Source organism: Chrysemys picta, chromosome 2, assembly GCF_011386835.1.
Source record: "Chrysemys picta bellii isolate R12L10 chromosome 2, ASM1138683v2, whole genome shotgun sequence".
In the NCBI taxonomy this organism is placed as follows: Eukaryota; Metazoa; Chordata; order Testudines; family Emydidae; genus Chrysemys; species Chrysemys picta.
The window spans coordinates 284,259,032-284,284,491 of record NC_088792.1 but is presented as its reverse complement, the minus strand read 5'-3'; the positions used below and the strand labels follow the sequence as shown (position 1 = coordinate 284,284,491).

General features: G+C 47.6%; 1 protein-coding gene across 7 annotated transcripts in view; it reads right to left on the bottom strand.

Moving 5' to 3' along the window:
• The window catches only part of ADGRB1 (adhesion G protein-coupled receptor B1), a 380,951-nt gene that overhangs the window by 204,716 nt on the left and 150,775 nt on the right, over positions 1-25,460 (bottom strand). For all 7 annotated transcript variants that reach the window (XM_024102700.3, XM_065586325.1, XM_065586324.1 and 4 more), the window contains exon 3: positions 947-1,105. In XM_024102700.3, coding sequence (XP_023958468.2) covers positions 947-1,105 — 159 coding nt within the window. The remainder of the gene's footprint in view (positions 1-946; positions 1,106-25,460) is intronic.

Here is a 25,460-nt window from a genome sequence, read left to right as displayed (position 1 = left end):
GCGGGGACATGCTGCTGCTTCTGGGAGCCACGTGGAGTGGGGCAAGCCCCGGACCCTGCTCCCCGACGGGAGCTGGAGGGCAGATTAAAACATCTGGAGGGCCGGATGCAGCCCCCAGGCCGTAGTTTGCCCACCCCTGCTCTAGAGAAAGTGGCAACACTAATATGCCTACACTGCACTGTAAATATGGTCCTGGGCTCCATGCTTGAGTATCCACATTGCATTGCAAACCAGGGCTGGACCCAGGTCTCATAGCCATGCTGACATGTCCATCCTGCACAACGCAGACCTTCTGGCTCAGCTCTGCAGCTTGGCTATGTCCACACTGCAAAATGACAGGGTTTAGACTTCAGTCACAGCAGAACTTGGGCTCTGACCCGTCCCCCTAGCAGGACCCTAGGACCCTGGTCCTGCGTGCTTGCTGACTGGAGTCCAACTGATTTGTATGTAGCTGGAAAGGGGGCTTTGGCTCAAACCTGAGTCAAAACCCAGGCTTTGTGTGCATGTAGACAGACCCTAAGGGACAGTGCATACAGAGAGGATTCTAGTCCCTACAGAGATCTGCCTTTCTGAAACTCCTGCCCTGTCTATCCACTAGTCTAGTAACCAGGTCTTGCTCTGTTTATCATTATTGCTGGGCATTTCTTATTTGTAAATCTCAATGCGCTTTACAAAGGAGGGGGAACTTTTACAGATGGGGAAACTGAGTCACAGAAATACAAGATATGTGCAAGGTGGCTGTGTAGGCAACGGCAGAGCTCTGAACATGTGCATTTTGCCCGCCCCGGCATCACATTTCCTTGGCACGTTGGCATGCACTGTTACTCAGATGCAGCCTTTGAACAATTTCACCCTGTGTCTGAAACACCTTCATTACTGACGGCGACAGACTATGATCAGGAGACCGGATGGCTCGCCCCCGTGCATTGGAACATGCCTCACTTACTATTGCATGCTTTTCTATTGCACAGTCTTCCTTCCTCCAGCACTCCTTCGCAGATAAGGCCTTCGTCGGGAATGGGCCGGCAGGTTCGGGTGCGCGTCTGGAGACCACCCCCACAGTCTCGAGTGCAGTCTCCCCAAGCGGACCAAGGGTTCCAGCCACCTGAGCAAAACCCAGAAAAAGCACCATCAGCTTCAGCATTCTCGGGGGGTGGAGAAGAAGCAGCAGGCAAGGGGGAGAAGTAGGAAATCCTACAGCAGACCCTGAAGGCCCCGAAGTAGCATCCATTGCTGAGCCTTCCAATAAAGCAGGATTAGAACCGGAGTAGGGCGCCGGCAGAGGCTATAGTACGGAGGGGGGGGGAGGGCTGCAGAGCTCCCCCACCTCCTTGATTTGGATCATAATGAGAGCTCCCCCGCCCGGTGGAGTGCGTCTCCCCTTTCCGGACACTGCGAAAGCATCGCTGCTAACCTTGCCCCATGCCGAGACTCCTCAGAAGCAATTCTTGCCATTGCACCACCTGGGGCGGATTATCCAAAATCTGCCCGGGGGGTTGACACACTTGGACCCTGCGTTAAGGGCTTCATCTCTCTTTACACACACACACACAGAGCCCTGACTTCCTCCAGCAGGAGGCAGCGGTGTGCTCTCTCTCTCTCTCTCTCTCTCTCTCTCACACACACACACGCACACATATGCCCACCACCCTCGTTCACCAACTCTGTTGTATTCGAGGTGCCGTTCCCTCTGAAACCCGTCAGAAATGCTTCCTCCCAGTCACTGCAACGTGACATGCAAACACCTCTGTACTCACGATCAGTTTAGAGAGAAAGGGGCTTGGGGCAGTGGCTGGCCCCCGGCAGGGTTTTACAATCTAGTGGAACGCCGAAAAATAAGGAGTGGTTTATACCTGAGCGTGACCCATTTGGAGGTGATCGAGGGAGCTGTTTGACTCTCCCTTAGAAGCATGCTTAGTGCTGGAGTCAGAAGTGCTCCACTTATCCACAGAATACGGCTAGCTATGCTGCCCAAGCCAACGGATGTAAATCTCGTCTCTGCGGGGTTATTCCTTCTAGGGGCAAACAGGCAGTTCAGGCTTCCTGACCCACTCGAGCATTAGCCTCACCATTAGGCTGCCCAAGAATCAATGCCGTCTGTGTTACAGTCATCGATTGTAAAAGCCGGAAGAGACCGTTTTGATCGTCTGCTCTGACCTGCTGCATAACACAGCCCAGAGAATTTAACTCACTAATTTCTGCATCAATCCCAGCCGAGCTGGAGTCTCCGTTTGGGAAGACATCCAGGCCCGATTTAGACACTTCAAGGGATGGAGACTCTCCCGCCTCCCCTGGTAATCAGTTTGCTTCCTGTTCGGTGCATTTAACAAGTCAGAGACAGGGCATGTGTGCTTGCTGTTTCAAACCTGGATGCCACTAACAGTTGTGGGCCCCCCTCCGAGTGGTTTCCTCATCCCCCATTGTTCTCCTGGACACACAGCTAAAACAGGGGTCGACCTTCATTAAATCGGTGTCTGTTTCCATGTGTTTGTCTGTTCTGCTGCTCTCTCTCTCTCTAATTATCTGAAGCTGGCACAGGTCGGGTTGGCGTCAGCTGGGGGAAAAGCATAGCGACTGGGCGGCACTCAGGCAAAAACAAAGATAATGAGCTTGTTTGCTTAATTTAGATTTTTTAAAAAATCAAATAGAGGAAAAATTGTTTTGAATTCTTTCACGAGCCTATAGAAACCAGAGAAGCAAATGGGCCTCTGATTCATCCAGCCCATTGTCCCACAAGCCACTGCAGGATTCTTCCCTATACATTGCAATAGCGCCTACAGCTCCCAACCGAGATCAGGGCTGCGTTGTGCTCGGTGCTGTACACAGACACAGTCAGACAGTCCCTGAGCTGACAAGCTTACATTCTAAACAGACAAGACAGCAGGCAAAGAGGGCGAGAAAGGGAATATTATTATTACCCTGTTTTACAACTGGGAAAATGCTGCACAGGGAGGTTAAGTGACTGACTCAACATCATCCAGTGAGTCTGTAGCAGAGCTAGGAATTGCACCCAGGGTTTCTGGATCCCAGTTCCTATTTTCCTGTGCTTTGTCCAGACTAGCATTAAGTCTTCAGAGAAGGGGTTTATTCACCTCCTTTGGGAGACTGTTCTGCAGGCTGACAGCTCTCACTGTTACTGATATTCAGGAAACATTTTATTTTCTTTAAATTTCATCCCAATCTCCGTCTACGCTAAATAACCCCCCATCTGCTTCACACGCCTGCACGGGGATTATCATGTCCCTCTTTAACTATCACACATGCAACACATATTTCATTCTTCTTTCCTAATAAGTCATGCCTTCCAGCCCTCGGGCCGTCGTTTCCCATGTTCTCGCAGCATGCCTAGAGCTGTACAAAACAGAAAACAGACCATCCCTGCCCCAAGCTGCGCCCCATCTGAATGAGAGCAATATCTTTTAGATGCTCTCTCCGACCTCCCTCCAGTTGTTCTGCATCCGCGTGTTAAAAAACTGTGTTTAGATTTTTACCAGGAATTCTTTCACTCTGGGCCTGATTGAAATCTATGGGAATCTTTCACTTTGGTTCAATGGGCTTCAAATCAGGCATTCTAACAACACATAATCACTGTTTTGCTACGCCTCCATAAATATGACCCCCCGGGTCACCTGCGCTCTGAACTGCTGCAATCATGGCAAATAATGCTAGCGGAGAACAAGCACAATGCAGATGTTGGGCCTCGTTGCTTAATGCACGGCAGGAAGGTGCTCAACTACAACTGTGATGAGTGTGGTATAAGAACCTATATAGACTAGGATGAAGCCCCAGGATAATGACCCTGTCTGTCAGACGGTTTGTAATAGTCTCAGCAGTGGGATGGGTAGGTTGCTACTGGCCCATAGCAGATTGTTTGAGTTTGACCTTCAAAGAGATTTTCTTTCCCTTGAAAGTCACTTTCCCTGCCAGTGTCGTTCTTAATGGCGTGCGTTAATGGGAAGGCTTGTCTCTTCCGTTTCCTGATGGGAGACGGATTGAGTTTCAAGCATGTCAAAGGCTAGTGACAGACAGGCAGGTACCCTGATGTCTTGCTCAAGCCGATCAATAGGATATCTGTAACCAGACACGTTTAACCAGACAAGGGCTAATAAAGTCCTCTCACACGCTATCGGAAGGATTTTTTCCCCTCCCCTTGTTGAGTTGAAGTGAGGGGTGGGGGAGCAGCAAAGGCAGGCACCATGCAGCCAGTGATTTATCCGTCTGAGACACTTTTCGATTCACTGTTAAGCAAAATGCATAATCGCTCGACTGCATCAAAAGGTAATTTCATATCAGTATGTTAAACAGAATACACTTCTGTCATCCAAACCAATTGTCAATCAAAGGGCCCCCTGCTTAACGATGGGTTGTTGAAACAGGCCTTTTGCATTTTACGATGCAATCCATTATGGTAGCATTAAAAACCATAAAAACTATAAAGTGAGGCTGGCTTCAATGCTCCTGCTTACTCTAATTAATTAATCGAATCTCCCCAGGATCTGGCCGTAGGAATGAGATTCCTTCTAACTAGCATCATCTTTCAGACACTTGGTTTCTTAACCCTTTGTGCGCCGCTAAAGTGGCTGAGTTGCTTCAGATAAAATAAGAACCGCCATGTTCTCAACCTTACAACAGGAAGCAAGCCTCTTTTTCAGGGGTGAAAAAAATGAATAACTTTTATTGCACCCAACTCTCCCCACCCCCGTCCTGTATTTCCCAGCTTCCTTTGTGCTTCTGGGCTCCACCCAGCAGAGGTGATGGAAGTTCTTAAATATCTAAGTATTTATACCACCTCCACCAAGATATGCTCATGCCTGAACTGATTGGCCGTATGATCTTACTGCTGTAAACCGTCTCGCTCGCTACTAATAGCAATAGGTCTAAAATTAGCACCCAGTGCTGCAAAGTGAGCCACATGGCCAGACCCTTTTGGCCACGCAGAATCCGCTTGAAGTCAGTGGGACTCCATGCAGATGGTCCCTTTTGCCCACTGAACCTCATTTCACCAGTTCTCCCCGTGCAAATGTAACCCACTGATCAGTATGGGTCGTGCGTTGCCCTCTGTCCTCAATCCACAGAGAAAAGGAGTCTGTTACGGCTGATTTGAGGCGATTTAGGGTCAGATTTTCAAAGGTATTGACTGCGACGGGGGTTAGGTGACTAACGGTTTAGGCACCTTTGCAAATCTCACTAGATGGCCTGTCTGCCTCTATAGGCAGCTCACGCTTTTAGCTCTGGAGGTCCCCCGTTCAGCCCCCCATTCATAACTGGGAAATGGCAGTCATCACACACCCAGTTTTGCTCAGAAATGGCTCTGGTTTTCTCCGACAGAATGGCCCCAACCCAGCACGTACGTACGACAAAACGTGAAATGGATGACAACAGGAACGTTCTGAATGCTCTTGTGAATACGACCCACTGCTGGCCTTTAACCACTCTGTAAAGAGCATTTGGGTCCTCCTCATTCTATGAGGATCACTTATGACTAGAGCTGGGCAAATCATTCATTTTTTTGGGTCAGTTGCTGAAACAAAAATTCGGGGGGGAGGGGGGGGAAAATAGTTTCAGGTTGAACAAAACATTTTGTTTCCTTTTGGGGATTTTTTCCACCTTTTTGGGGTGAGTTCTTTTTTTAAAAAAGAGCTAAATTTAACTCATTTTCTAAATGAAACATCAAAATATTTCAACTTTTTTGGAATTTCCCCCCAATTTTTTTCAGCCAAAACTATTCATTTAATTCTAGCTGAATTTGTAAACCATTTGGTTGACCTGAAACTGCATTTTTCAGTGAATAAATTATTCGCTGAAAAAAATTCACCCAGCTCTACTTATGACACTCAATAGTTTTTAGTACTAGGCTGGCCTACTTCCTCCTGGAACTCTGTCATTAAACTGTAGAGGTCTTTGGGATAGTTACACTGAACTCACAACGCCATGCATGGCAGTTTCCCCCTGTGTGAAGATGCCGGTGAACTGAAATAAGACGTCAAGTCACTGCTTGAACTTTGAGGCAGTTCACATCAAGATCCGGAGATAAACTTCACAGCTGGCAGCTGTTACATCTCCCAAAATCTAATCAGTCAATCGTGCCTTTTAATTTAATGACAATTATTTTAATTGGATACAGACAACAACAGCAAGGAATTAAAGAAACCAAAACAATCCAGTCAGCATAGTGAGACAGTCTTTGTTTACAAGCCACATCCAGCCCCACTTCATTTGGGCATTCAGTCTCCCACCAGCTGCAGCTTCTTCTGAAGATAGGTCTCTTCTGAATGGGGCATCCCAAAATGTTCATGTTTTAAAGATGCAGTGACCACATACAGTCACTGCAGTGCTTCGAGCTCTATACATTATCTACCTAGGTACCCATGTGGCCCTCATCACCAGAGTACCAGAGCACCTCACAATCATTAATACCTTTTATCGTCACAATACCCCTCAGAGATAGGGAAGTGCTATTGTCTCCATTCTACACAGAACCTGAGGCACCGGACAGATGAAGTGACTTGCCCAAGGTCACATGGGAAATATGTGGTTGAGCCAATCCCTGAACCACAACACCATTCTTCCTTACTAGATTCATAGACTTCAAGGCCAGAGGAGAACATCGTGATCATCCAGAATGAGCTCCTGCATCCCATAGGCCACAGAACGTCTTTCAGTAATCCCAGCATCAAGCCCATAACTTCTGTTTGAGCTAGAGCAGATCCTTTAGAAAGACATCTAGCCTTGATTTAAAGAGCTCACATGATGGAGAATCCACCACATTCCTAGGGATGTCGTTCCAGTGGTTAATTACCTTCACTGTTAACAATGTGCATCTTATTTCTAATCTGAATTTGTTTTGTTTCCGCCTCCAACCATTGGATATTATGCTGTTTTGCTTCTAGAATAAAGAGCCATCTAATGTCAGAAATCTCTTTCCCGTGTAGCTACTTCTAGACCATGATCAAGTCGCCACTTAACCTTCCCTTTGTCACACACCAGGACATTCGTGGTCAGGCCTAGTGGTTGGAGCAGGATTCGGGCGCTGGAGCGAATGGGTCAGAGCCGGAATCAGGATCGAAACCAGGGGTCAGGGCCAAAGTCAGGAAAAACACAGGGAAGTAGAGCTGGAAGTAGAGAGGGTTGGGAAGAAGGCAGGCACAGAAGAGATTGCAGCTGGGGGTGTACGCACAGAGCACCCCGAGATCAGTTGCTGCTGTTGGGCTTATGAGCAGATTTGCTGTCGTCCTCCGCCAGTCAGGTGGGGTGGCCAATCAGGCGGCCCTGCTATGGCTTAGCTGTGCTCCTGGGCGGATGCTGCTGCAAGTCATCATTCCAGACCCTGCTGGATGAACTAAATGGATTGAGCTTTTTCAGTCTCTCAGTGTCAGGCATGTTTCCCAGACCTTGAATCACGCTTGTAGCTCTTTTCTGAACCCTTTTCCAATTTGTCGACACCCTTTCTGACGTGTGGACACCAGAACTGGACACAGGATCTAGAAAAGGTCTCACTAACCTATCACCTCTCTTCCGGTAAAATCGGTTGCTGTGTGGCTGTAGCCATGTCGGTCCCAAAGTATTAGCGAGACAAGGTGGGCGAGGTGATATCTTAGATTGGACCAACTTTTGTTGGGGAACGAGAGAAGCTTTCGAGCTACACAGAGCTCTTCTTCAGGATTTGAACAACAGGAACAGAAGTTGGTCCAGTAAAAGATATTATCTCACCCACCTTGTTTCCCTATAAAGTGTGGAACATCAGGACCCTTGAGAAAGTTGACATCTGGCTCTGAACTCTGGCGTTCATCCCAGACACACATGAAATGATATGGACATCTCCTCGGTGGTGTCTCCTTCCAGCCAACCTTTCCCCTGGCCCCCGTCGGACCTCAGTCTGTAATGTCTCTATCTCACAACTCATTTCCCACTAATTGCCCTCATTACTCCCTCTCTTCCAAAGCCTTTTGTGATTCCCGAGTATTTAAGCAGAGGTCAAAGGCAGCACGTAGCTTGCATTAACGTTAATCATGCCCGGTTGGCTCTCAATTAGGAAAACTAAACCTTTTTTTTTGTTTGTTCCCTACCACCACCCATTGCTCTGCGGCTGCTTTCAGATGAATGGCTGCTGTCTATTAGACAGAAGCCTAGAGGTTGAAATAATGAACTGACTCAAACGGCAGATCAAAACCTTGGGATGTGAGGTGATTTCTTTTTGCTTGTTTGTTTGATTATTATTATTATTACTTCCCTTTTTGTGATCTTGGCTCCTGAATGCCCTTTAGAACAAAGCCACAGAAGACAATGACAATGAAGGAGAAAACCATAACCTGGTTTAATTGGCCTACATTGGTTTGAAGGTCAGCCCTCTGAACTGGGTGACTAGCAAGGGCATTGTCATGAAAACCATTTGGGGATCGTTTTGTGTCAGCATTTCCTCTGAATGGCGTGCCTTTTTATTATTATTAACATTCAATAGATTTCTTCCGCTGGAGGTATTTATGGAACTGCCTAGTGGAGCATGCCAAGACAGGCTTTTAATGCATGTTTCTAACAGGAATGGAGAGGAGTTGACATCAAATAGTCCATGTCTTTTCAACTCACGGCCATCCAAGCGGTGCCACTCGGTGCTAAGTAATTATAGTTTGCATCTTCATTCTGAGGATCTCAAAGCACTTTATGAACATGAATGTTTTACACAACATAAACTTCCCCTGCAAGCCAGGTGAGTGTTGTAATGAACTAGCTCGTCTATGTGTGTCACTACTGACTTCTACTGGGTAGAATCTACACTGTTCAACTGCGTTGTCATAAGTCCTGTATTGCTAATGGAGATTCTCCTTCAGATCGAGTGTTAGGTCAGGGGTTCTCAAACTGGGGGTCGGGACCCCTCAGGGGGTGGTGAGGTTATTACAGGGGGGGTCACGAGCTGTCAGCCTCCACCCTAAACCCCGCTTTGCCTCCAGCATTTATAATGGTGTTAAATATATAAAAAAGTGTTTTTAATTTATAAGGGGGGGGGGTCGCACTCAGAGGCTTGCTACGTGAAAGGGGTCACCAGTGCAAACGTTTGAGAACCACTGGGTTAGGTGTCTTTCCGAGCAGGAGGTCTGAGAGCGATCTCTGCTGTCGCTGCGTAGTTCCAACTGGCCACTGCATCTGATAAGTGATAACCGTAAACTCTTGGGTGGTTAACGACTTGTTACTGTATTATGGTTATTACCCCGTTTTACATATGAGCTAATGGGGACACAAAGAGGACAAGGCCAGTATTCAGACTTGGCTGCCAAAATACACATTTAGGTACCTGTATCAACAGCCTGATTTTCAAACCTGCTGAGCAAATGTTGATTCCACCAACTTTATATAAGGCCACCAGGGTCCAAGTCAATGAAACATTTAAAACCATGCTTATGCCCACCTCTACTCTGCAAACCACTTAATAGGGACAGGCCGCTGAATGGGGGCCCCAGAGCTTTGCTTTCAAGGAAACTCAGACCAAGTATAAAGCCATGTTTACTCCGTGGGACCCTGAATCCATGCAAGTGAAACAGCAGGGAAGAAGAGGGATTATTTCTGAGTGGAGGGGAGGGATAGCTCAGTGGTTTGAGCATTAGCCTATTAAACTGAGGGATGTGAGCTCAATCCTTGAGGGGGCCATTTAGAGATCTGGGGCAAAAATCTGTCAAGGACAGTACTTGGTCCTGCTGTGAAGGCAGGGGACTGAACTTAATGACCTTTCAAGGTCCCTTCCAGTTCTATGAGATAGGTATAGTTCCATATAATATCTATTGAGTAGGTTTGGCAGAATTTGATTTTTTTAAATAATTTCTATGGATAATATCGATGATTTTTTTCCAATTTTTATCTATTTAAATGTTCATGGTTGCACAACATTGTGGGTTGTAAGCATTTTTTCCAATTATTTTCTATTTACATTTTCACAGTTGTCAGTTGTGAGAAATTATGGGGGGGGGGGGTCAGGTGCTGGGGGTTTCAGACAATAATTATTTTATGACAGTAGATATTGAGATTTTAAAAGGTAAAGCTTTATAGCCATTAAAACACAAAATTTCAACATCACATGGCAAAATATACAAAGTAAATGTCCTTAAATCAAACCCTACTAAGTTCTCAAGCAGTACTTTTCTTACTTTGCCTATCTATCAATTTTGATTATCTATGGAAATATTTTTTGTGGGTTTGTGTGTATACAGTGAAATTGACATTTACTGACATTTACCAATACCAATCTAATCCTTCAAGCCTAGTTATGAGGTGGTAGGAATAATGGGGGAAAATGAGAAAAGGAACATTAATCTGGAACGTGAGATCAGAGAAGACTGTGGAATAGTCTCCTTAAGAAAGTGGTAGAAGCCTCATTGCTTAAGTTATTTCAAAGTAGAGCAGACAAAACATCAAAGGACAGATCTGTAGAGAAAAATCCAGCGTTCATTACAAGGGAAGGACTAGATGATCCAATGTGTCTTTCCACCCTTGACTTCAGTGCATAAGATGTGAGTTTATATAATACCTTGCTTCTTCAAATTATCTCAAAGCTCTGTAGCTCTGAAGTCTTTAAACCACAAGTTGAGGACTTCAATAGCTCAGACATAGGTCAGGGGTTTGTTACAGGAGTGGGTGGGTGAGATTCCGTGGCCTGCGTTGTGCAGGAGGTCAGACTAGAAGATCATAATGGCCCCTTCTGATTTTAAAGTCTATGAGCCTATAAAGCAGAGGGGTAAATGTTGACACACACACTCACATATATGGAGATAAATAAAGACATACATTAAAATAAAGCCACGTAAGTTGAGCCAGTCAAAACCTTTCCAAATCTAAAACTTCAACAGCATTTTTAATCAAAATTTGGACCAAAAAAAAGGACAAAAATGTTGCCAAAAATTCATTTTCATTTTCAATCAACTCTATGCTTTTGTGCTTCACTTTCCCCCAGCTACAAAACACGAGCAATAATTCTTATCTTCCTATTTCCAGCACTGTCAGATCATTGGATAAGGCAGACTCTTAGATGTGCCAAATATTATTATATACCGTAATACTCGGTCCTTGTAGAGCACCTGTTAATTGCAATTTGCTTCCTAAATGTTAGTTCGCTCTTAGGTACTTATCTGACTCCCATCACCATGGTATCTGACCATCTCATAAGCTTTAATGTCTTTATCCTGATAATAGCCCTGTGTAGGGCAATACTAGTATTGCCATTGTACAGATAGGGAATTGAGACACAGCGTGTATGTCTACATAGCAGCTGGGAGCAAGCCTCCCACCCCAGGCAGACAGAGTCATGCTAGCAGGGCTCAAGCTACAGTGCTAAAAACACAAGTGTGGATGGGGCTTTCAAGGCCGCCTGACCCCGAGAGCCAAGCTGCAACATCCACCCTGCTCTTTTTAGCAAGTCGGTCTACCCAGGTGTCCCCAGCTGCAATGTAGACACACCTGAAGAGGCTAAGTGACTTGCCTACGGTCACACAGAAAGTCTGTGACTGTATGTGTGTATATATATCTCCTCAATATATGTTCCATTCTATATGCATCCGAAGAAGTGGGCTGTAGTCCACGAAAGCTTATGCGCTAATAAATTTGTTAGTCTCTAAGGTGCCACAAGTACTTTTGTTCTTCTTTTTGCGGATACAGACTAACACGGCTGCTACTCTGAAATGTGACAGATCAGTTATTCTAACCCAGGTCTCCCAAATCATAGCTAGTAACTTCACCACTAGACCATCCATCCTCTTTATTATTGATGCTTCATACCATCCCTCTGACATACGTAGATATTAATCACCCATTTTACAGAGTGGATAAGTAAAGCACAGAAGGGTTAAGTGACTTAGTGTCACACAGTAAAGGAGCTGGGAGGCGAACCCAGGAGTCCTGATTCCCAGGCCCCTGCTCTAATCACTGTTATGCTCAGAGAGACAGAGCTACATAGATCCCGCTTGCTGAGATGACTAAAACTATTAACTTTTCCCCCGGTTTCCATGAAAAACCATGAAGCAGCCGTCTAGATGCATCAGGAACGATAGCTTCAGAGCAATGTTCAGGGCAGCTGCACTGCAGTTATGAAGCCAAATATTTAATGACATTTTGGTACATGAAGTCAAGCCCACTTCACACAGGGATGTCAGTAATCAGGATTTTGCCTGTAAGGGGAACTAAAGCGGTTGAAAACCACACAAAAACACTCTGTATGTGTGCACCTCTGAGGAACATTTGCAAACAAGCAAGCTGTCAGTCAGCATCTCTCCCCTCAGTGTCTTCTCCCTCCTAGACCTGTCAGCTGCATTCCATCATACTGCAGAAACTACTGATCACAGCTGCCTCGAGGGCAGAGGTTGGCGTTACTGGCTCATCCCTTGGCCCATCACTAGTGTTTTTCCTTGGGGGGGTTCAGCTCAATGAACGCAGAGGGATGGGCAGCATCGTTGAATCAGGGACAGTGCAGGCAAAGTCTGTGCCAAGCAGGGCCGGCTCCAGACACCAGCCCAGCAAGCAGGTGCTTGGGGCGGCCAAGGGAAAGGGGCGGCATGTCCGGCTCTTCGTGGGCGGGTCCCTCACTCCCTCTCGGGGGGAAGGACCTGCCGCCGAAGAAGAAAGCGGCGCGGTGGAGCTGCCACCGATCTCGATTGCGGCTTCTTCTTTTTTTCCGCCGCTTGGGACAGCAAAAACCCTGGAGCCGGCCCTGGTGCCAAGTTGTGTGGAATTCAACCTGGACATTCTCATCCTGACCAGTTGTGGGCCGCCTTTTCCAGGCAGAAAAGGGCCCATTGGATATAGATTTGGCACCAGACTGTAGGTCAGGAGACCCAGCTCCAGCACTGACTTGCCGTGTGACCTTTGGCAAGTCACTTCCTCTCTTTGTGCCACTTGATCTCCTCCCACCCTTTGTCTCTCAAAAGGCAAACTGACAGGCAGACTGTTTCTCACTATCTGATCGTACAGTGCCTAGCACATCCGGGCCCTTATCTTGGCTGGGACCTCTATGCATCACTGTAATTCAAATCATTAACAACTGCAATGTGCAATTTTAAGCCCCATTGGTTGGGAGTTTTACCATTAACTGCAATGGGAGCGGAGTTGGGCATGTTTGAAAACCTTCCCCCAGAGTGCGGTAGGTTTCCATTGCTAACACCGATGCCGAGGGCACACTGTTTTGCTGGCAGGGACTGTTTCACTGGAGCTGCAGTCTTTCCACTAAGGGGTAAAACTGACATCCCAGATGCTTCTGGCCATTAAATATCCCATTGCTCTATTCACAAGATTGCACGGGTTAGCTCCAGATTCCAATTTGTCTCCCCAAATTTCCCCTGAAGTCTCAACCGGCCACCGTATTCTTCTGCATATCATTTGCCAGATCTTGCACGCTGTCGCTGGGCCCTGTTCAAAAGATGCCGAGTCCCACCCAAGAGGTGGCTGCTCTTCAGTGGGGGTTGAAGTGAAATCTATCATAGACGCAGACTTTAAGGCTGGAAGGTACCATCATGATCATCTGTTCTAGTCTGTCCTCCTACACATCACAGGCCCCAGAACGTTACCCACTCACTCCTGTAGTATATGACTTGTAAAGTCTCTGCAGCCATCAATGCATTGGTCACATCTCAGTGAAGATTTTTGTAGAGTATAATACCCACTTTCTCCCCTATATGTTAGCATGACCTGCAGGGAAATGCGTGTCTTCATCTCCACATAGGGAGAGTCACTGCAGCCTAGCAGAAGGATATTAAGTGCGGCTAATCAGCCTCCTTAGCTTCTCAGCTCCTTTTGCCAGTTGCTCTCTTAACAGATCAGCTGCAGGGCCGGCTGCGATCTCTCTACTTCCCGGTGATGACGGTTGCAGCAATGCCACCTATTAGGAGACAAGACCCTGGGCACAGGGCCGGCTCCAGCTTTTTTGCCGCCCCAAGCGGCGGGAAAAAAAAAAATTAAAACCCGATTGAGCTGCCGCCGAAGTGGAAGCCAGGGAGTGAATGACCCGCCGCCGAAGTGCCGCCCCAAGAACAGACAGACGTGCCGCCCCTTTCTATTGGCCGCCCCAGGCACCTGCTTCCTTTGCTGGTGCCTGGAGCCGGCCCTGCCTGGGCAACCCAAGTCCTGAAGGCATCTGCCCACAGGGCTGTCGTTGATTCTTTGATCTTCTCTGTCCTTCCCTGTTTAGCGTCAATTGGTGCAGTCAGTGTTTTGTTTTCTAGACTCAGTCCGTCTGTGCTGTCCTGTGTGTTAATTGCATAGAGTTGGCACATTAAACAAGGTTTAGCAACCTGAACGCGCAGTTCTTCCCATCTGCTGATGTGTGTAGGACCGGGCTCCGTGTGCTGTGGCAATAGGTTCATTCATGGTCCTACCAGACACCTGCAGGAATTTGGACTGGGGCAGGGTAGAGGAAGTGAGGGGGCTGAACAGAAATGTGCTGGCAATGGTCATGGAGGCTATTTGTGACAGGGACACTTGTCCACCAGAAAATGGATTGAGGGCCCACTATCATTCCACACAGGCCACCAAGTTAGAGTGATTAGGGTTACGGGCAGCATGACCCAAAGATAATTATTCTCATTGCCATCACACAGAGTAGCAAAAGTAACTCTTACCCCCTGCTCTTCATTCAGCTCCAGTACGTCCCTTCCAAATCCACAGAAGATGATAATCACTGATGTAACTCCAGGTGGTTTCAGGGACTTTGACCAGCCAGCCTATTCATTCATTCTCACAAGGTCAGCTAAACCAGACTCTCTTGTTGAGATTACTATTTAACATTAGTATCCCACTTGTACCTAGCAGCCCCCATTGAGCTCAGGTGTTCTACAGACACAACAGCAAGGCACAGCTCTAACCCCAAGAGCTTACAATAGATGTTATGGCAATGCAATGCCTAAATGGTACAGGGACTGGCAAATACCAAGGAGAGAGAAAGAGAGATTCAAACCACTTTATAAATGTCTGGTATTCATTAATCATTACGTATCAATTAATTATGTGAAGTAATGGAGATGGGCTGGCAACTAGGGGCAACTCCCTGAGGTCCCAGGAGACTGTTCGCTAAGATGGGAGGGTTCTAAGCCAAGTACCCAGTGGCTTCCCAAACCAACACGTTCCCAGGAATTACATGGAAGAAAATCCACAGGCAGAAGATCCACGGGTGCCCTCCTTGTTGTCCTGCCGGTCTCCCTTCCCCTAGGCAGCACAGCGGCAACAATACAGCCAGGACGTGTCAAGGGTTGAGTTCCCCTGGGCTGTTGGGGATGAGGACTCCTTGGGAGTCAGTGCCACTGGAAGTGGGATTAATGCCCAGCAGGATAACTGCATGGATATAACCACAAATCTAGTCCCCACTTCTGCACCCCCATTTCCACTAAGGGGAAAGGGGGGATGCAGAAGTGAACCCCATCCTCAAGGCGCACCCACTGAGTGGCTTCTGATGAGCCCAAGGGAGTTGTGGGTAACGCCAAGAGGCAGCCAGGCCCCTTCACAACCTCTAGAGGGCATTCTGCTGAGCTGGAAGCCCCTCCCCCCACACACACCTCCACTCGTATTAAGCGGCTGGGATGCTCTGGGCCCCATCATTTCTCTTTCTGTATAAATAGCTGTCATGCTTTCGTTAAGTAATTTAATAATGCCCTAGAAATATTGATCGATTTCAAGCGCTTCTCATTAAGAAAACAGCAAGTCGTTATTTTACCGGGTAATTAGAAACGATGGCACCGTTTGTTTTTCCTTCAGCTTCCGAAATGGACCAAGATTGGAAGGAGCAGAGTGTGGTATTAGGGGAGACAGCTTGAACGTGGCGAAGCAGGAGCGAGCTTGCTTGTCGCAAAGGATGAGCTTCTCAGCGTTGGATAAAAATCCTGCTAAGTATATCAGGGCAAAGAAGATTGGCATCTACTGCCCACGCAGGTCAATAGGCAGATGCATGTAGCTACTTCATATTGCACATGGCTCCGATCACAGACACTCATGCAACAGGTCAACAAATCTGTGGTTTGTGCTTAGGAGTTAGCACCTGCTCTTCTTGGCAGTAGGGGTAGAGCTAAACCTGAACCCAAGTCTCAGCTCCAAAGGGCCTTGAACTTGTTCCGAGTGGGACCGGGCCTACGCGTGCAGTTCAGGGCCGGTTAGGCACAAGAAGCGGACCTGTGGTCACGGTGTATTCTGGAACTGCAGCCCCTTGTCCCCAAGACTGTGGCAACGATCCTTGGATTACGCATAAATGGCACCTGGAGAGTCCGTGTCTCAGTCCGCTCCCAAGCAATCTAGAGGCAAGCAGCTCTCAGACTATTCCCATCCCACACCCAGAAACTACCCACAGATTCTCGGCAGGACACGTCCGAACCCCACAAACCTTTGGGGTCAGTATAAGAAACTGAGGCCGGCTTTTGGGTGCTGCGGGGGATTATTGCTGGTGGCTGGGTGCAGGGTAGGGGGTAATTGGAGGGGGTGTGGAGGGCTGATGGGGCGATGGCTGTGGAGCTGGAGGTAATGTTCTATACGCAATCACCTGCCATCGCTGTAACAAGGAGATGAAGCTTACACACGTGGTATTGCCTCCCAGATGGGAGCAGAGGTGCTGAAATTCAGACGCCAAACAAACCTCCTCTCCCTATTCTCTCCTCGCTCTCTATTGATTACAGCTCCTGATTTTAGCAAGAGGAGTACTACATCATCCACTCCCACAGCCTCCGCTTCTCCCTTCCAGTCCCTGACACCTCCCGAACTGTGTTTCTTGACTCCTGGTGCAGTGGCCTGAATTCTAATCCAATTCCTCCACCACCACCCAGAGCTGATCTGACAAGAAAAAGTGTTCAGTGCATCTCTCAGAGACATGTCAGTGCAGAAATGACCTGTCTCTGATGAGAGATGATTTTGGAAGATGTGGGGCACTCTAAAGGATGCCTTTGATATTTGAAACAAACGCCAATGCAAAGACTACATAGCAATATTGCAGCTGCCTGGCTTATTGGCATTGCGGCAGCGCTGCGCTGCACTCTGCTAGCTGAAAGGGAGAGCTGCAGATAAGAAAGATGTGGCATGCCGGTTACAGGGAGGGGAGCTTTAAATTGCACCTTTCTCATGGGACTTCAGAAACTACCCAGTCACTAGTGCAAACGTTAGCTCCAGACTGACCTTGAATACTAGTTACAAGGTCTTCCCCTTGCCCTGCATGAGAAGTGACACCGGCATGAGCGTATAAACTAGAACCTTGGTGCAACTCACAGCATGCCTGGGAATTCTCACGGTGCATTACAAAATCTGAACTCAGGGTCTTTGAGGCAAAGTGACACCATGGGATATGTTACGATACAAGGTGCAGATAGGGAGCAGGTTCAGAAGTCTGCTGAGAGCTAAGGCACTGGAGTTGCCATTGAACTACAGCCCTCTGAGAAGCTGCAGAAGACAAACCCAGAGTCCCCAAGGGTGACCTGAAGGCACTAAGAAGGGCTGCACCCAAGCTCTGCAGACCAATGGTCCATCTACCCAGTACCCTGTCTTTGAACAGTGGGCAATGCCAGGTGCTTCAGAGGGAATGAACAGAACTGGTAATCATTGAGTGATTCATCCCCTCTCATCCAGCCCCAGCTTCTGGCAATCAGAGGCGTAGGGACACCCAGAGCATGGGGTTACATCCCTGACCATCTTGGCTAATAGCCATGGATGGACCTATCCTTCATGAACTTATCTAATTCTTTTCTGAAGCCAGTTATAGGTCTGGCCTTCACAACATCCTCTGGCAACAGGTGAAGAAGTACTTCCTCATGTTTGTTTTAAACCAGCTGCCTGGGTTACCCCTAATTTTTGTGTTCTGAGAAGGAGTAAATAACGCTTCTCTATTCACTTTCTTCACACCAGTCATGATTCTATAGACTTCTAGCATATCGCCCATTAGTTGTCCCTTTTCCAAGCTGAACAGTCCCAGTCTTGTTAATCTCTCCTCATATGAAAGCAGTTCCATACCCCTAATCATTTTTGTTGTCCTACTATGTACCTTTTCCAATTCTAATAGACTTTTTTTGAGATGGGGTGACCAGAACTGCACACTGTATTCCAGGTGTGGGTGTATCATAGATTTATATAGTGGCAATATGAACTTTTCTGTCTTACTATCTATTCTTTTCCTAATAGTTCTTAACATTCTGTTCGCTTTTTTTGCCTGCCACTGCACATTGAGCAGATGTTTGCAGAGAACTATCCACAATGATCTATTTCTCGAGTGGTAACAGCTAATTTAGTACCCATCATTTTGTATGTATAGTTGGGATTATGTTTTCCAATGTGCCTTACTTTGCATTTATCAACACTGAATTTCATCTGCCATTTTGTTGCCCAGTCACTCCGTTTTATGAGATCCTTTTGTAATTCTTTGCACCCAGCTTTGGACTTAACTATCTTGAATCATTTCATACCATCCACAAACTTTGCCACCGCACTGTTCACCCCCTTTTCTACATCATTTATGAATATGTTGAACAGAACATGCCAAGTTCAGATCCTTGGGGGACCCTGCTATTTTTACTGCTTCCCACTGTCAAAACCATCTATTCCTACCCTGTGTTTCCTATCTTTTAACCAGTTACTGATCCATGAGTGGACCAGCCCTCTTTTCCAATGGCTGCTTATTTTGCTTAAAATCCTTTGTTGTGGGACCTTGTCAGACGCTTTTTGAAAGTCCAAGTACACTATATCCATGGTGTCTCCCTAGTTCACATGCTTATTGACTCCTGTAACAGGCTGTACTCTAATGTTCTTCCTTTTTATAAGATTATGATAAACTTTGTACAAAGTATACCTTGTGAGTTATCATTTGAAAACTCATAATTTGCTGGTTATTATTGTCCTTGGTAAAATAGGTGTGGCGACCTTGTAGGTAAAGTTATATGAGTCTACTGTATGACTTTACTGAGACATGCTCCAAGTTTAGAAAAGCGGGCAGAAACCAGTTCCTCAGAGACAAAAGGCAAACTGACACCTCAGCCAAGTGTCAACAAAATCCAATGGACCATCCCCTGGTCAAGTGGCTATTCTTTGGCGGGAAGAAGGGTATGAGTGAAAAATCTACATCTTGACAATGGAACAGCTGGAGGTTCCCCTGTATGCAGACTGGCTGTCAGCTGAATCCCAGCCCGGAGATGATTCTCAAAGAGGAGGAAAAGATATAAAAATGAGGAACAGAGGCCCCAAATCACCCTTCTCCCCTCATCTCTCCTCATCAACAATGTTTGAAAGACAAAGGAAGCAATATTGAGGAGGGAGGGATCCTGGCCGAAAGAATCCAGCCACGCTGCTGTAAGCGTGTGGTCAGAGAAACCTTTTTGCTGTCAATTGTTAAGTTAGGTGTTAGCTGTGTTTTACCTTTTCCTTCTTTGTCACCAATTCTGACTTTTATGCCTCATTCCTTGTAATGGCTTTAAATCTTTTTGTAGCTAATAAACTTGGTTTATTGCTTTAGCTAAACCAGTGTGTGTTTGGATGGAAGTGTTTGGGAACTTCCATTTGAGATCATGAAACGACGGACTTTCCATGAGCTTGTGTTGCATGGAAGAGAAGAGCTGGGCAGCACAAGATGCACATTTCTGGAGATGAGTCTGGGACTGGGAATTTGCTGATTTTGCTCTGCACTACAATTCAAGAGTGGCTGGCTAGAAACACTCATATAACTCAGCTGGGAGTAATTGACATGCTGGAGGCTGTGTAAGGCGGCCAGACAGCAAGTGTGAAAAATCGGGACAGGGGCTGGGGGGTAATAGGAGCCTATACAAGAAAAAGACCCCAAAATCGGGACTGTCCCTATAAAATCGGGACATCTGGTCACCCTAAGGCTGTGTGTGAGCAAAGCCAGGAGTGGGTGCTCTCACAGCAAAGCAGTGTAAAAGGTACCCCAGATTGGAGAATTGAGGGGACACAGCTGTTTAACACTCTAGATTGTACCCTAGGGAAAGTCAAAACTCCCTCAAAGAACTATAATAGATTGGTAGAGGTAGCCTCAGTTTTCTAGCCTAGTCTACAAAATGGGAAGAAGAAGACAGGTTTCCCTCACAGGGTGGATATGAGGCTACATTCATTAATGTCGGCAAAGGGGTTTGAGATCACAGGATGGGCAACAGAAAATGCAAACTATCTCGTTGTTACCACCGCGTGAGTCCAAAGTGCCCTGTGAGCTGGCCAGCAGGAGCTGTGCTAAGCTTAGCCCAGTTGGAGGCAGCTCTGTGTCTACATTGGCAATCTTAACTAATGTCCTCACCCACCCAGGAGCCCTTAAGCATCTCTGTTTCAGGCTCGTCTCCAGCGCTTTGAGTAGGAACAAGAGATAACCAAGTTGATCATTTTTGAGAATCCCAGTTTCTTTATGCAGAGGGCAAGTCAGTACACCGTCCCCAGCGGGAGGAGGTATCCCATGTTAAATTGATACCACGCTTGATCCTGGCCCACAAGCTGAGACGCAACAGTATCCTGTTGGGTACCTTTCATGCTCAGAATGCGTCCTGTTACTGGAAAGGGGGTTTCACACTAAGGGGAGGTGTGATGCACGGAGACGAAACAGACCCTGGCTTCAGCTCTACTTTCACGCTGCCTGGCTGATCCCAAGGGGCCTGTCGTGATGTCGTTATTTGCTGTTCCACTGACTGGCCGGCAGAGTGCCACTGGTGAATAAATTGTGGGTGACGAGGGGGAAGAGAACTCAGTTCAAAGGGAGGGTAGGGAGAGAAAAAAAAGTCCCGTGGTTGCCTTGACCGTGGATGATCTCGTTTGGGTCTGTGTTTTAACCGCTCAGGGTGCCTTGCCTTACCCGCTAATGTATGGACCCAATTCTGATCTCACCCTGGGTTTATATGGATGTGACTCTATTGATGTCAGTAGGGCTCTATTGCATTTAAACTGAGAGCAGAATCAGGCCCTCCTCTCTCAATCCAGGCTCCCTCTCATTGCTGAAGTCATTGCAGCATGGTTGGGAGGTTTCGGGACGGGGTGAATCTGTGTCTGTGTCTGTGAATGCATCGGGGGGAGGGTCCCTTGTGTTTAATAGAAAGTTTAGGGGGGGAATTAAGACTGTGGAGGCATTTGAATCTGGATTCAGCCTCCCACTCCCAAGCTGGTCCCTATTTCTCTTATGGGCCAAACCAACCCTTTGCAGCCAAACAGCATGAAATGTGGGATTTTCCACTCCCCAGCTGCGCACGCAGGTACGTTTGTGCGCAGGTAACACATCGCCCCAGCTAAAGGGAAGGGAGCACAGCCCCAGAGAAGGGAGAGGAGTAAACCTAAAGGGACAGGTTGAGCTCTCGTGTCTGCCTGAATAATGCAAGGAGTGAAATATTCTGTTACCAGCCTAGGGAGCAGACAATTAAAACGCTACTTGAAGCAAATGTCTCCTGACTGTGGCGCAGAATCTCAATTAGCCCGAAACATCTTATTGCACTTAAGTGCACGTTAGCGACATTGCAGGGAGGAGAGATGGCTTATGCCAGCCAATGAGGATCATGTCTAGGGGCCTGTCCTTAAAACGACGTGTGATCGCTGCGTGACATTTTCCCGGCTTAGCACTTCAAGTCTTCTAGTAGTAACCTCTAGGAGCCAGAAAAGCATATGCTCTATGTCCCTTCATTTAAAACAATCTCTCTCCTCCTCTGTTAATCCCTTCTTTTCTCTCCCTTTTTCTTTAAACTCATTCCCTCTCTTACTCCAGTCCCTATTTTCTTTTTTCAACTCACTCTACTAATAACTCCATCCTTCTCTCTCTTTCTCCCCATACCCTCAACACCACTCAAGTTCAAATTCAGATCACTTTACTGACATGGCAAGTTCCACAAGCACTGTGAACATATGGTGGGTGGGGAGGGTGGACGCAGAGCAGTCATCGACAGAGAGGCATTGATTGCTGCATTTACAGCGTATTTCTAACCTGGCGGCAAACTGCAGCACAGTTCTGCCGCTTCTAGTCATTAACTAGTTTTTCTCCTCCACTTTTTAGCACAAAGTCTGTTATTTCCAGAAAATCTCTCCCCGTTCTCCTTGCATTTTGCAGAGCAGCGAGTGTAATGCTGCTCTTTCGTTCACTCCACTCCTGCGCTGCTGGCAAAGATCTACCAATTTAATTCGTATGGGCCAGGTCCTATCCTTGAGCGGTGGCCACTGGTGAGGTGTTGCCTGTGGCTGGGGTTTGGCCCTGTTGGGAGGTGCAGTGATGGTTTAGGGATCTAGAACAGCGTATCTCAGCACATTGTTTAATCTACTCTCTCTGGTAGTCAATACCCAGATTAGAAACTCTCCAGGGAAGTGTCCCGGGGTATACTATTCACCACTGTGGCCCTCTTGCCAGGTCATTAAAGTTTTCCCCTTCTGGGGTATCAAAGTCCCTCTGGACAAATTGTCTCAGGCCATCTTCTGATCCTCTACCCAGACTATGCCACTTCCCCAGTGGCTGGTCGGTGAACCCAGACCCGCCCTCTACTCCGGATTCCCGCCCAGGGACCTTATGCCCAGCAACCACCATCTGTTCTAGCTCCAACCCCGTTGCTGTTTCCCTGGGCTCTTTCCTACCTCTCTTCTCTATCTTCTGGCCCACATCTGGGTTTACCCTGCAGCCACTCCCCACAGCTGCCCTAGAACTCCTCCTTGTATCTCGCCAAGTCTTCTCCTCTCTAGGGCGTGACTGCAGAGCTCCTCCTTGTATCTCACCAAGTCTTCTCCTCTCTAGGGCGTGACTGCAGAGCTCCCTGCTTCCTGGGTTTACACCAGCTCAGCCTGTCCCGGCTCAGTAAAGCTCCGATGGACGATGAAGCCCATCAGCCCTGACTCTCCTTAAGGTGCAGCCTACATGGTTAATTGGTCCCTTCTGAGCCCCCTGGTGTGGGGTGAACACCCCATCACGGGCAGACCTGTCTTTGTGTTCTGAGTTTGAGCGACACCTAGCCCAGTGGGGTCCTGAGCCGTGCTCTCCAGAGTCAATACCCATTGGCCAGATCCTCAGCTGGTGTAAATCAGCATAACTCCACTGAAGTCAGAGTGGGCCAATTTACACCATCAAGGGATCCAGCCCACCGACTTCACTCTCCTTCTTTAAAGTCGCTTCTTCACATCCCTGACCAGCTCATCTCCCTGATGGTTTCTCTCTGTGTCATACACCGAAGGCCACCATTCATCCAGATCTCCTGCGCTTGAATTCCCAACTCCATGGGAATTCATCTTAACAGAGGTGCATGCAGCCAGCCAGCAGCCAGCTGATATGTTTACAGACCTGCTCCTTCGTCTGCCACAAGCGTACGGTGCATTTCGAGATTAGAGACATTGCAAAATGCCCCAGAAGGACCTTTGTAGTGCACAGTGGACAGCCAGGCCAACAGGTTCCTACCGGTGCCACATGCTGATGCAAAGGGCAGGAATGGTAGCCATCTACCAAGGATGGAAGACATTTAAAGAACTGACAGCCAGGGAGGTGGGGTTGTCCCCGGGTTACAGATGGTCTGTACAACCCTCTACGTGCTCTTTTGAGAGCCAGGCATTGGGAAGGACATCTCGTTGCAACACTGTTCTTAGAATGAAAAGGTTGAGTAACCGCTGCTTTCAGGATCGGATCCCAGCCTTGATGTAAATAACGGGGAGATACTGCAGTGAGGGGGTTTGAAATACAGCAGCTGTCACGCAGCCATCTGAGCCAGTATGAGCCAATGCGCCAACATGGCGGCTGGGGTGAGGTACAGCTGGAGGTGCTATCACTACAGTCTCTGGGCAAAGCACAGAGACTGAAAACATGGTGGCAACGTCTTAGGAAGGCATTCTTTTAAGAGGTAAAGGTGTGTGGTCATTACAGATCCCATAGAGCATTTAATCAAAATGGGGCAAAATTTCGGCACTCCTGGCCAGATTCCGGTTGTAGGTGATATTATTATTATTTATTTGTATAACCAGCCACCTAGGAGCCCTTCATGGACCAGGACCCCAGTGTGCTCAGGGCCGGCTCTGGAGTTTTGGCCGCCCCAAGCAGCCAAACAAACAAACAAACAAAAAAAAGCAATTCGGCGGGAGGTCCTTCGCTCCGAGCAGGAGTGAGGGACCGTCTGCCGAATTGCTGCCGAACAGCTGGACATGCCATCCCTCTCCAAAGTGGCCGCCCCAAAGCACCTGCTTGGTAAGCTGGTGCCTGGAGCTGGCCCTGAGTATGCTAGGGGCTGTACAAACACAGCACAAAAAGACTGTTCCTGATCCAAGGAGCTTACAAGACGAAACAACTGATAGATACAGACAAACCAATGAGGGTACAAGAAACAATGAGACAATATTGGTCAGTATGATGGACAGTGATCTCAGCACACCAGCTGTTGTCCTTCTATCTCTACCTGTTAATTGCTACTGGAGTTAGAGTACCAGGCAGCATAGGTTAAACGTCCCTGCCATCCTGTGAAATGTATCAGGGACATCGAAATAAAGGGTACCTGCTATGTTGCTCAATGTACCAGGCACACCTGGTAGAATGCCCCTGGACGTACCAGTTAAACCCTAGGCAGACCAGCATTTGCCATTCTGCTATATATTCCCCAGCACATTTCGGTAGAACGGCCTTGAAGTGCTGCAGAAATGGGCAGGTAGGTCTAGGATAAGAACCTCTGCCAGATTGCCCTCTGTGGCCTAGGCCGAGCTTATGTAAGAGATCGCCTTCCACTCTGGGATGACGAGCGTGGGCGACAATGCGGTTGCTCAGAGATCATGGAATCCTCTACCACAAGGATACAGCTCAGCCGTGCAGGAGAGAGCGCAGGGGGCGCAGTTTGAGGCTATGGAATGAACTCACCCAGGAACTAAGGGCCATTCAAAACCTCCCCACCTTTCCCTCTAACTGCAAGACACACTTCTCTGACTTGCTTTCTCTAACATAAACACAGAGCAGTATGCACATTTTAACACCCTCACCCCCCAAAAACCCTACCAAAACAAACCACTCCACTGTATCCACAACTCCTCCCTCCCAGGGAGATATGGGAAAGAACAAACCACGCATGACAATAGTCACGTCACTTAACGGATCAGCGTTCATGTTGCGTTCCCCGTCAGTACCCAGGCCGGGCCGGGGAAGCGAATGATCCATCCAGTGGACCAAATTCAGTGATGAATCATGGTCATGTGTCACCTGAGGCACATTGTGCATACGCTATGAAGAAGATTCACCACTGGCAAGCGCTCAGAGACTACGGTGATGAAGATGGGATAAGAACCTCGGGGTAGATCCAGGATTGGGAGACAGGCGGAGGTGCAGAGTGTAACACGGCTTATTATTGTTAATTGTATTACAATAGCATGTAAAGCCCCACCCAAACTCATGAGCCCATTGTGTCAGGTGCTGTACATACACAAAGGGTGAGAGCGGAAACAGAGGTGAAGAGACTTACCCAAGGTCCCCCAGCATATTACTGAATAGTCTAACTGAACTGAGACAACAGTTGTCTGAACTGGTAATAATCTCTGGACTCCCAGGCCAG